General features: G+C 33.8%; 1 protein-coding gene across 1 annotated transcript; it reads left to right on the top strand.

Annotated features, from left to right (window-relative positions):
• LOC145559152 (ubiquitin domain-containing protein DSK2b-like) lies at positions 1 to 7,165 on the top strand. The gene is made up of 8 exons (XM_081620579.1): positions 1 to 514; positions 2,866 to 3,633; positions 4,008 to 4,219; positions 4,306 to 4,419; positions 5,603 to 5,661; positions 6,353 to 6,381; positions 6,509 to 6,601; positions 6,697 to 7,165. Exons 1-8 carry the CDS (start codon positions 286 to 288, stop codon positions 6,843 to 6,845), a joined length of 1,653 nt encoding a protein of 550 aa, XP_081476705.1. The 5' UTR covers positions 1 to 285; the 3' UTR covers positions 6,846 to 7,165.
• The last annotated feature ends 5,451 nt before the right edge of the window (positions 7,166 to 12,616 follow it).

The following is a 12,616-nucleotide window of genomic DNA, read 5'->3' on the forward strand; positions in this document are numbered from 1 at the left end:
ACACTTCCATAGAAAACTACTTCTCCTACTATTCTAATTTTAATTAATTAATTATTAAATTAAAGATTCATTTATTTTTTCACACACTATTATTAAATAAATCAATTAAAACACCAATAAAATAAAAATAAAATCATCGTTACTATTATTACCAACACCAATTCTTTCTCCTTCTTCACATAAAAACTTCGTCTTCGCAAAATTCCCCTATTTCTTCGTATTTTAGGGTTAGGGTTTTCTTCTTCTCTTCGATCGATCGATCAATTTTCCCCCTTTTCTACAACCATGGGAGCTGAAGGAGATTCCAGCGATGCCGTTCCTGTTACCGTCGGCGAAGTTTCCGTCAATATTCGATGTTCCAACGGCTCCAAATTTTCCGTCAAAACTACGCTTGATTCCAACGTCGGCGCTTTCAAATTGCTTGTTGCGCAAAACTGTGATGTTCCTGCCGAGCAGCAGAGGTTGATCTACAAAGGTCGGATTCTGAAAGATGACCAAACCCTAGAAAGCTATGGTATGTTGATTTTTTCGCCGATTTTTATCTTTTTTTTTGTGATTTTTGTTGAATTTGTTGGTTTTTGGGTCGATGTTGATTTATTTGGTAATTTGTGAAATTTTGTGATGAGAGATCTGTTTGAATGTTAGCTGGAGCTGGTTTCGATTGAGAAATTATTTGATTTGGGATTGGAATTGATTTTCGTGCGGAATTTGAGTTTTTTTGGATATATTTGTTTGGATGAATTGGATCTGATTGCTGTTTATAATAAGAAGTTTTGGGAGGATGTGTTGATATCGTAGTTGATTTGTGGCTGCAATATGCGAATTTATTAACTCATATGTGTATATATGTCACTATTGGTGTGGCATTGCATTTCCTCGCATCCATTGTAACCTTCGGTTAACTTGTTGATTTTGGTATCGTATGGATTGTTCTTATTAATGTGCCTAGGTTTTGTGATTTAGACTCTACGATGTGCCTTGTATCAAAGGTTGTGTATTTTTTTGGCAATGATTCATGCAACGTTCATAATTGTTTTAGCGAACATTTTGTGGCTTAACGCTTTTGATGTTCGAATTTGTGAACAAGAAAATTCCAAGTGTTCTTTGATATATACTTGCGATTCACGAGCTGGCAGCTAAGCCAATTGAATATGTATTTGAGAAAGCTTTTTGTAGTCTGAAGAAATAGGACTACTAGTTGTCCTGTGTGTTCTATTTCATAGCTTGGAGATAGCATTTTACTGTTAATGTGCTCAACTAAAATCAAGATGCTAGCATTGTCAATTATCAACGGGGATAGTTAATGTGTTGAATTTCAGTGTCTGCACATCACTTCATGATACATAATTTCTATGCATTGCTTTAATTTTTCTAAAGATTTTGACCGAATCTGGACTCTATCGAATTCTTAACAAAATCTTTAGGTTGGCTCAAAATGGATTTATCTTGAGTTTCTCCGTTGTGAAGTAGTGTAATTACAATCTTAAGAAAATATTTTACACTGTATTTTTCAATCAATCAATCAAAGCCTTAATTCCATAAGTGGGGTCGGCTATCCCATAAGCCTCAATCAATCAATCTTTCTTAAGGAAAACTATCTTTACAGATGGCTCATTAATCTCATCACTTGTTGATTTTATTTTCAAAAAGTTTGCAGCTTTTCCTTTCATCTATGTCAGTTCCTTTGTAGAATTTGACTGAGACATGGTTGTAGCTACTAGATATGATTTGTTCAGAATTTTGAATCATTGGAGCCTGAATGTTCCAGTGATACCTTTTTTTTTTTTTAAATGTGGTTTCCAATTTTGTGATTCACGTCAAGTTGTCAACTTATTAATAGGATAGAGGAAGGGTTTTGTTGTGGAGGGTTGGAGCTGATGAATGGCTCTTTTTTCTTGATGTTAGTGGAGACAAGTTAATGTGTTATTCCGATCTTTCTAAGGAGATGGAATTTATACTTTTTTCTAGAATGCAGCCTCACAGACTCACAGTGATGATGGTTATCAGGTTATGTGAACACCACAAACGAAATGGTTGCGATAATGTTGACTTGCTTTTGCTTCTTTATATTTTTGCTGTGGAGATTTACCATTTATGAAATTATGAGTAGCATAGAAAGCCACAGATTTGTATGGTTATGGTCATTAGGAGTCGAGAACTCTATCTCACAAGCTAGATTTTTGTCTTCAGTAGTTTTGAAGATGTTTATTATTAGATCTTCTTCTCTTATTTTTGTGTTTGATCGTTGCACGGTGCATGCTTCAATTTTTTTTTCCCCATTTTGAAATTCTGAAGACTACTATTTTAGCATCACTTTTTCTAGAAGTATTTTTCTGTATTAAACCTGTGATGGTTGAAGAGAACTTGTTAGGGGTTTTAAAGTGGTAGGTCAAGGCTATGCATACTTCTTCAGCTGTACTTGGGCGGGGAGGTCCTTTCTATCTTTTTTTTTCTTCACCTCGTGTTTTGTACACTATTGTTTCTATTTTTGAACCTTTTTGTTTCATTTTTGTAAGGTTTTCTTGACTGATTTCAGATGTTGCTATCCACCCAAGTCCTTATCTTGTTTTGGTCTTCAAAATTTTACATTTTCAAACTAAGCATTGTGGGATTTGTGGTCCAATTTCAATACTTAACTTCTTTTTCCCTCTTGTACTAAGTTACACCATTAGATTTTGTGGTAATTTTTTTCTATTTGTACTGTATAATGTTTTTGCTGCAATTTTGTTAGATTTATAATTGCCTTTTTCCCTGTTTTACTTAAAAATCCGTGATATACCTTATAAGTTATCAAGAGCTATTTCTAAAGCCTTGTATTTGTTTATGTACTTGAAAATGATCTCCTCTTTTACGTTTTCCTTGAAGGTTTGCAAGCAGATCATACCATCCATATGGTTCGTGGTTTTGCTGCATCTGCATCGACTGCTCCTTCCGGAACTACGAATTCTGCTGCTTCTGACACTACCCCGGTTTCTGCTCCTGCTGCTGGTCCAACAGAAAGTGGAGGTTTAGGAAGTGCTGGTCTTGGGGCATCCTTATTTTCTGGACTTGGTCTGGGTGGAACTGGTGCGCCTCCTCCTGGTTTACTAGGAGCTGGACTTCCAGATTTTGAACAAATGCAGCAACAACTTACCCAGAACCCAAATATGATGAGAGAAATAATGAACATGCCTGCCATTCAGGGTCTGATGAATAATCCAGATCTTATGCGAAACCTGATTATGAGCAATCCTCAGATGCGCGACATCATTGATCGGAATCCAGAGCTGGCTCATATATTGAATGACCCTAGTATTCTCAGGCAGACCTTAGAAACTGCAAGGAATCCTGAGCTCATGCGTGAGATGATGCGGAACACTGACCGAGCTATGAGCAACATTGAATCCTCTCCTGAAGGTTTTAACATGCTCAGACGCATGTATGAGAATGTCCAAGAACCATTTCTGAATGCCACCACTATGGCTGGGGATGCAGGAACTAATCCGAGTGCTAACCCATTTGCTGCTCTTTTGGGAAATCAGGCTGCTGGTGGTGGACAACAGAGAGATGGTTCTAATAACCCATCAACAACTGGATCTGAAACTGGAGCTCCGAATACTAATCCACTTCCAAACCCCTGGAATAGTGCTGCAGGTGAGTTTATCCAAGTGTTCTTTTCCTCTGACTTGTTTCCTTGTATTTATTGGTTATTTATGGATGCATCGAAAGATTTCTCCTTGTCCAAACTGAATTTTGCATTGTCCTGATCCTTTGTATATTAGTGAATGACATGATTTTTCTAATAGACTTTTTCTATTAGTTGAACCATTTGCATATCAATCTTTGTAAGTTGGGAAAGGGGACATCATACACCTTTGCAGAAAGTCTACTCTTTATGTTAATTTTTCAGGATAAGAGGGTATTTATTCTAAAGTTTTTATTGTTCAGGTTTCTGTTACAGTGTTATTTATGCCTTCACTATGATTTGCATTATCATTCTGACTATATGCCCTTTTTGTATTTTCTAGGAGGCGCCCAGACAAACAGTACTCCTACAACAAACCCTTCTGGAGATACAAGGTCACCTCCTGTTGGTGGATTAGGTAGCCTTCCAGATTTGGATCGTATGCTTGGTGGAGGTGGACTTCCAGATGCATCAATGATGAATCAGATGATGCAAAATCCAGCAATCTCACAGATGATGCAAAGCATGCTATCCAACCCACAGTATATGAATCAGGTAATTATTTGAACTATCATCTATGTACTGTAGATTCTTAATATGAACTTTTAATCAGATTTCTGACTGTCATCTGTTGATTGTAGATTCTTAATATGAGTCCACAGCTGCGTGCTATGACTGATTCAAACCCTCAGCTGCGAGAAATGATGCAAAATTCTGATGTTCTTCGTCAGATGGCAAATCCTGAGATGATGCAGGTAATGATTTACTCCTTGTTTTATAATTTATGCTCTTTATAGCTCTAGTGAAGACGTAGAATTTCAGATAGTGGTTTTAAACTATGTTACTTGGACTCGGATGAAGTGTCAAATTAGACACGGGTGTCCAAGCATCGGACTTGCCCATTTTCTTGAAAAAAGTTGTGTTTTTAGTTAAAAATGAAGTATCCAAGTGTCGGTGTCGGTGTCGGTGTCCGACACGAGTCGTGTCGACACGGACACGTGAGGTAAATGAAAGAGTCCGAGCAACATAGGTTTTAAAGGATTTTTGTCAAAATATATAAATTAATTAACCTTTTTATATGTTAAATTATTTATTTAATCTTGACTCATTGTGTTTTGCAAACTCTTATCTAACCTGTATGTGTTTTTACTTGCATGTTTATCCTCTGTTTAGTATCCCCATACCACTTTTTTATAAACTCTCTTGAAAGTTGTTAGTACACCCTCTTTTGGTTCTCACTTTACACATATTGTCCGCTTTTATTTAATGAGTTTGTTTGGTATGCCCCATTTCTTTGCTGACAGTTCTTTAAGACGGTTCATGTTAGCCGACCCCAAATCATTTCGGGTCTTAGGCTTTGTTGTATTCTATGGAAACAACACAAGCAGTAGAGTTGATGGCCAATTTGTAATGGTCAGATTGACTGGAGTTTCTGATCTGGATCCTCCAGGCAATTCATTATGCGATAGTTGGTACTACAAAGTTGGTTGGTGAGGTGAGAAAGTAGTGATGCCAGAAAGTCCCAATGCTTTGGGTGGTGTAGGCATTGCTGGCTGTAATAGGATGATGTTGCTAGTGGAGGATAATTAGGGCACTGCTGAATGTGATGGGTGTCTGTGCTTGGGTCGAGGTAGGGGATGGAGAGATGTTGGCCTATATACATGGTGATTGGTGGGGGAGACGGAGGGGATTATAAACTCCTTTGGTTTTTTTATGTAGTATGCAATTGTATGAACTGAATTCAGTCAACTTTACAATAAAAATAACAAAGATAAAGGACTGTCTATACAAGAACCCCTCCCCTTTATTGTGAGATTATCCGGATTAGATCTGTGAATCTTGTGTAAAATTTAGTTCTGTCATTTGCTTATTGGATGTTGCGTCTTTATTAAGCTCTGTGGTTTGATATCTGTGGACTGAGTCTTTCTTTTTATGCAGCAAATGCTAGCTATGCAGCAGTCACTTCTATCAGGAATGAACCGTCCTCAAACAAACCAGTAAGTTTGGTTATGCCTCCTTTTGGGGATGCTGAAACTGAAGTGTCCTATTTTCTACTTACTAGGGATCTTAATCTTTTCTTTCCTCATTTTAGCTTTTGCTGTCCACCTATGACAATTCCTGTATAGCTAATAGATAAAGTTTTCTCGGGATTGTGAATTATCGTTGATCTTTGTATATATATTATTGTGGTTTGTACTCTGTAGGTCTTTGACTCCGGATTCCACAAATGTTGTCCAATTTTGTTTCTTGGTCCTAAAATTTTAAAATCCCTCAATTTCACCCCTCCTTATCATCTTCCCTTTGAATATTTTTCGTGCAATTCGTTTGTCAGCAAGTTTACATAAGATAGATACTATACTATGCTCTTTTGCTTTCTGAATTCTGATACTAGCGAGATCTGCACTAAGAATTGCTGCTTATTGATCTGGATTCATTTGTTTACCAATTATTGTGAAATTGATTTATCAGGTTCCTAATGTTGTAATTGTTCTGTGTTGTTCCTGTGCTTTTTATAGTGGGTAATCCCACAGATAGCAGGAGAGAAATTAGGTCCTGTCTCTGTAATTGGATGGTGCTCTTGGGGGATTAGGGAGGGGAATTGGGTGTCCACTGTGCTATGTATAAAGTTTATGTATTTAGATATTCCAATTTGTAACTACATTTTTCTTTGTCTTGTTTTTCATACAGAGATCAATCACCAAATGCTGGCGCTGCAGGTAAATTGTGGCTCTTGTTCATTGTGATCTCGTCTTTCTTGTTTTTTTTTTTTTTTTTTTTTTTTTTTTTTTTTTTTTTTTTTTTTTAGTTTAATCTAAAAATCTTCATGCAAATTGCAAATATCAGGAAATGCAAATAGAGATATGGGTCTGGAGATGCTGATGAGCATGTTTGGTGGTCTTGGTGCTGGCGGTTTAACCACCCCAGAGAATTCAAATGGTTTGGGTTCTTTCTCCTCTTAAATCAAATGTTGAGAAAGCTTTTCTCATCAGTATTATTAGCTTCTTACTGTTTTGTCTCTGTTAATTTGGCAGTACCACCTGAAGAGCTTTATGCAACTCAGTTGACACAGCTTCAAGAGATGGGTTTTTTCGATGCACAAGAGAACATAAGGGCTTTGCAAGCTACTCGTGGTAATGTTAATGCTGCTGTGGAGCGACTTTTGGGAAATATGGGTCAGTGATGTTTTGGAGGATTACCTTTTGGAACACAGTTTATCCAGTACAGTCTTTTGTGGAATTCCTAAGATCAGTATGCCCAGATTAGTGTCTCACTAAAGATGGAAAAACGCAAGCTCGAATTCTGAGATTACATTTCGGGCATGTGAATAAACAAAAGAAAGTACGCAATGTGATAAGAGTTATGACTTCTGGATATAGGCTCGTATCTCAGCTCAACATTAGAATCTTCACTCTTCTGCCCCCTTCACGCAACCATCCTTGAAACTTATGTACATACACAATTTTAATTATTATCTGTGGAATGTTTGATTTGATTTTTGTCTATGTATTGTCCCTTTCAATTCATAACCAGGATGCAGTTTTCAGATACCTCTGGTTAATCAGGGACTTCTTATTTGCTGATGAGAAACAGCTTCAGCCTTTGGAGAACTATTAGTGTTTTCAACGTCGTGTGTTATGGGCAAAGAACTCATGAAATTGTTTGCTCTTTTGCGGATGTGTTTGATAGTGTAGTAGATCAGAGTTAGTACCCTTAGTTGATCTTGATCAGAGGGCTATTTGGGGATATATGACGACTTTTGCCAGAATGCTTCTTACCCCGCGAATTACAAAATTTTACCAAACCAGCTATTCCTGTTAGTTGGCTGGATAATTCTTTACAGCTAGTTAATGGCATGTCCATAATTCAATAATTCGTGACTTAATATATTTTCTTGTCATTTTCTATTCGACTGTTTGATGTTTTCTCTATTAATCGATCTGAGATCTTGAAAGTATTTTAAATAGTAATCCGTGCTGATTAATAGGCACAAAGACAGTAATAAACCGAAATTGGTATTACAAAAATGTCTCCTATCATTAATTCAAGCCTCAAGGTCAAATGCAATTTTGACCTAACTAATAAAATGTTTTACGCATAGATTTTGGCGATCCAATTATATTCATAAAAGTAATGTTATGTCAACGTGTGTTGTGTGCCTAATGATATAAGCTGTTTTTTTTTTTTTTTCAAAAAAAATATAAGCTGTTTTTAATACTTGCATTTTTATTTTCGATATTTATCTATGCTTTTTCATTTATCTACTCGAAAATCTAGTGTCAATATCATGTTCTCATCAAATGCATCATTAGCGAAGTTATAGTTTTTAAAGATTTTGTAATGTGACTTTATATTTGTGATTTAGTTAGTACTTTTCATATTTTTGTTGTTGAATTAATTTTTGGAAAAATTGACGCTTTTAATCTTAGTTATTGACATTATTCTTACAAAGATCTCAATTATCGATCAACTCATGATGGTAACCAGTTTGTGGCTTATTATGACTAGGTGAAGTCGTGAAGAGAATAGGTCCTTAAAGGGAAGGGATAGGTGTTTAGAGTAGTGGAAGATTATTTATTTATTTTTAGCTTATCCTAAAGAAAACACGACACGTGACACTATTAATTATTAACCAGTCAATTAAAAACTCATTTAGGGGCTGATTTGAGAAACCATCCTGACTTAATCGAAAGCTGAAACATTTAAAAGAAGTTCGGCCATAGTTGAGATTGTATCGTCAATTTTTCCTTAATTTATTTTCCCACCAATAGTCCAATACTCGAGAGTTTAAATAATTTTTTTACAAAGTTTGCCATTTTTAGCGTTTAATTTAAAAATTAAAATCATCCTTTTTATTTTTAAAAAATGGATATGTATAAAGAATGTGGGCCTATTGGGTTGAATTACTGCATAAATTGATGATTGTTGCAGGTCGTTCTCCATAATTTTCTCTCTCTTACAATTCTTCTCTCACTATAAAATTGGTTCTATCTTATTTAAAGTTTGCTTTACTTTCAACATTTAAACGTTGCGGTAGGGATTTGTCCAGTCTCCTCTATTTTTAGGTGGTTAGATTTTACATCAGGCATCATATCATCCTAATGTAGTAAGTTTTTTTTGGGTCCGATGTCTGAACGAGTTTAGAGCGTTATAAAAGACTCCGACAATGAACTTATAACCTATTATACATATGTCATTATCTTAATATTACGAGTAATATTTTTTTGGTATTGTATTGGCTACTAATGTTCAATTCATGTTTAACAATTAACTTAACAATAATAAAACTATTCTAACCGTAATATGTCCTTCATATGAAGAAAAAAAAAAAACTTAATACTAGTAGATTAGATATACCGCTATCAAGTTAATTGGAAATAGAATCTAACGCATGTCATTGTGGTTTGACCTATATATAACTTGATCAAACTCATAATAATTAAACTGCGCGTCTTCATTAAGTTTAACCGGCAAACATAATCATCCATGAGTCCAAATATTAGACAAACAATGTAATACATTCAAGAACTTAATTAGTATATGCTCACCCCATAGGCCATAGAATCAAACTTTTATTAATTTGTTACGTATCAACGTATGTACAAAGTTAGATTGGTTTCTATTATTGCAGCAAATAGGAAGATAAAATACAAAGTTACTCGTAGATATGTTTATAATCAATTACAGTATTTATTTAAACGGTAAAGCATTAGGAAATTTACAACCTTTTTTATTTTTATTTTTTTGATAATATATATTATATAGTAAGCTATTATTGGACCCAAATTGATAGCTACGGTAAATGATGTTTGCACCGTACCATTATAGTTCGTTGAAATCTTAATACAAGCCCTAATAAATCAATATTTATTGTACAAAAGTTAACAAATTACGCATAATTATGAGACATGCAAAGCCATACAGTGTTATATACTGATATTATAATTACATTTTATAAAAAAAATATAATCTAAGTCTATATTATACCTAAAAATGTGGTTAAATTTTGCATGCATATACGACTAATTTGAGCCTTTATTATTATCGCCATAACCAAGATTTCGAGTTAAGAAATTTTGTATAATATCGCCATAAACAATCATACAAGAAATCAAACTATCATACCATAATCAAGTTCTGAATGCACTAAATTTGGTTATTGATGAAACAACTGACCAACACAACTAATTGATTATACCTAAAAATGTGGTTAAATTTTGCATGCATATACGACTAATTTGAGCCTTTATTATTATCGCCATAACCAAGATTTCGAGTTAAGAAATTTGGTATAATATCGCCATAAACAATCATACAAGAAATCAAACTATCATACCATAATCAAGTTCTGAATGCACTAAATTTGGTTCTTGATGAAACAACTGACCAACACAACTAATTGATTATACCTAAAAATGTGGTTAAATTTTGCATGCATATACGACTAATTTGAGCCTTTATTTATTATCGCCATAACCAAGATTTCGAGTTAAGAAATTTGGTACAATATCGCCATAAACAATCATACAAGAAATCAAACTATCATACCATAATCAAGTTCTGAATGCACTAAATTTGGTTCTTGATGAAACAACTGACCAACACAACTAATTGATTATACCTAAAAATGTGGTTAAATTTTGCATGCATATACGACTAATTTGAGCCTTTATTATTATCGCCATAACCAAGATTTCGAGTTAAGAAATTTGGTATAATATCGCCATAAACAATCATACAAGAAATCAAACTATCATACCATAATCAAGTTCTGAATGCACTAAATTTGGTTCTTGATGAAACAACTGACCAACACAACTAATTGATTATACCTAAAAATGTGGTTAAATTTTGCATGCATATACGACTAATTTGAGCCTTTATTTATTATCGCCATAACCAAGATTTCGAGTTAAGAAATTTGGTATAATATCGCCATAAACAATCATACAAGAAATCAAACTATCATACCATAATCAAGTTCTGAATGCACTAAATTTGAATCTTGATGAAACAACTGACCAACACAACTAATTGATTATACCTAAAATTGTGGTTAAATTTTGCATGCATATACGACTAATTTGAGCCTTTATTATTATCGCCATAACCAAGATTTCGAGTTAAGAAATTTGGTATAATATCGCCATAAACAATCATACAAGAAATCAAACTATCATACCATAATCAAGTTCTGAATGCACTAAATTTGGTTCTTGATGAAACAACTGACCAACACAACTAATTGATTATACCTAAAAATGTGGTTAAATTTTGCATGCATATACGACTAATTTGAGCCTTTATTATTATCGCCATAACCAAGATTTCGAGTTAAGAAATTTGGTATAATATCGCCATAAACAATCATACAAGAAATCAAACTATCATACCATAATCAAGTTCTGAATGCACTAAATTTGGTTCTTGATGAAACAACTGACCAACACAACTAATTGATTATACCTAAAAATGTGGTTAAATTTTGCATGCATATACGACTAATTTGAGCCTTTATTATTATCGCCATAACCAAGATTTCGAGTTAAGAAATTTGGTATAATATCGCCATAAACAATCATACAAGAAATCAAACTATCATACCATAATCAAGTTCTGAATGCACTAAATTTGGTTCTTGATGAAACAACTGACCAACACAACTAATTGATTATACCTAAAAATGTGGTTAAATTTTGCATGCATATACGACTAATTTGAGCCTTTATTTATTATCGCCATAACCAAGATTTCGAGTTAAGAAATTTGGTATAATATCGCCATAAACAATCATACAAGAAATCAAACTATCATACCATAATCAAGTTCTGAATGCACTAAATTTGGTTCTTGATGAAACAACTGACCAACACAACTAATTGATTATACCTAAAAATGTGGTTAAATTTTGCATGCATATACGACTAATTTGAGCCTTTATTATTATCGCCATAACCAAGATTTCGAGTTAAGAAATTTGGTATAATATCGCCATAAACAATAATACAAGAAATCAAACTATCATACCATAATCAAGTTCTGAATGCACTAAATTTGGTTCTTGATGAAACAACTGACCAACACAACTAATTGATTATACCTAAAAATGTGGTTAAATTTTGCATGCATATACGACTAATTTGAGCCTTTATTTATTATCGCCATAACCAAGATTTCGAGTTAAGAAATTTGGTATAATATCGCCATAAACAATCATACAAGAAATCAAACTATCATACCATAATCAAGTTCTGAATGCACTAAATTTGGTTCTTGATGAAACAACTGACCAACACAACTAATTGATTATACCTAAAAATGTGGTTAAATTTTGCATGCATATACGACTAATTTGAGCCTTTATTATTATCGCCATAACCAAGATTTCGAGTTAAGAAATTTGGTATAATATCGCCATAAACAATCATACAAGAAATCAAACTATCATACCATAATCAAGTTCTGAATGCACTAAATTTGGTTCTTGATGAAACAACTGACCAACACAACTAATTGATTATACCTAAAAATGTGGTTAAATTTTGCATGCATATACGACTAATTTGAGCCTTTATTATTATCGCCATAACCAAGATTTCGAGTTAAGAAATTTGGTATAATATCGCCATAAACAATCATACAAGAAATCAAACTATCATACCATAATCAAGTTCTGAATGCACTAAATTTGGTTCTTGATGAAACAACTGACCAACACAACTAATTGATTATACCTAAAAATGTGGTTAAATTTTGCATGCATATACGACTAATTTGAGCCTTTATTATTATCGCCATAACCAAGATTTCGAGTTAAGAAATTTGGTATAATATCGCCATAAACAATCATACAAGAAATCAAACTATCATACCATAATCAAGTTCTGAATGCACTAAATTTGGTTCTTGATGAAACAACTGACCAACACAACTAATTGATTATACCTAAAAATG

This window comes from Chenopodium album, chromosome 9, assembly GCF_948465745.1.
Source record: "Chenopodium album chromosome 9, dcCheAlbu1.1, whole genome shotgun sequence".
NCBI classification, from domain to species: Eukaryota; Viridiplantae; Streptophyta; class Magnoliopsida; order Caryophyllales; family Amaranthaceae; genus Chenopodium; species Chenopodium album.

Excerpts from the sequence above, each read along its gene's own strand:
- LOC145559152 (XM_081620579.1), top strand. The coding sequence starts at position 286 with ATGGGAGCTGAAGGAGATTCCAGCGATGCCGTTCCTGTTACCGTCGGC. Across the intron at positions 4,420-5,602 it reads CAAATCCTGAGATGATGCAG|CAAATGCTAGCTATGCAGCA; the intron begins GTAATGATTTAC and ends CTTTTTATGCAG. Across the intron at positions 5,662-6,352 it reads AACCGTCCTCAAACAAACCA|AGATCAATCACCAAATGCTG; the intron begins GTAAGTTTGGTT and ends TTTTTCATACAG.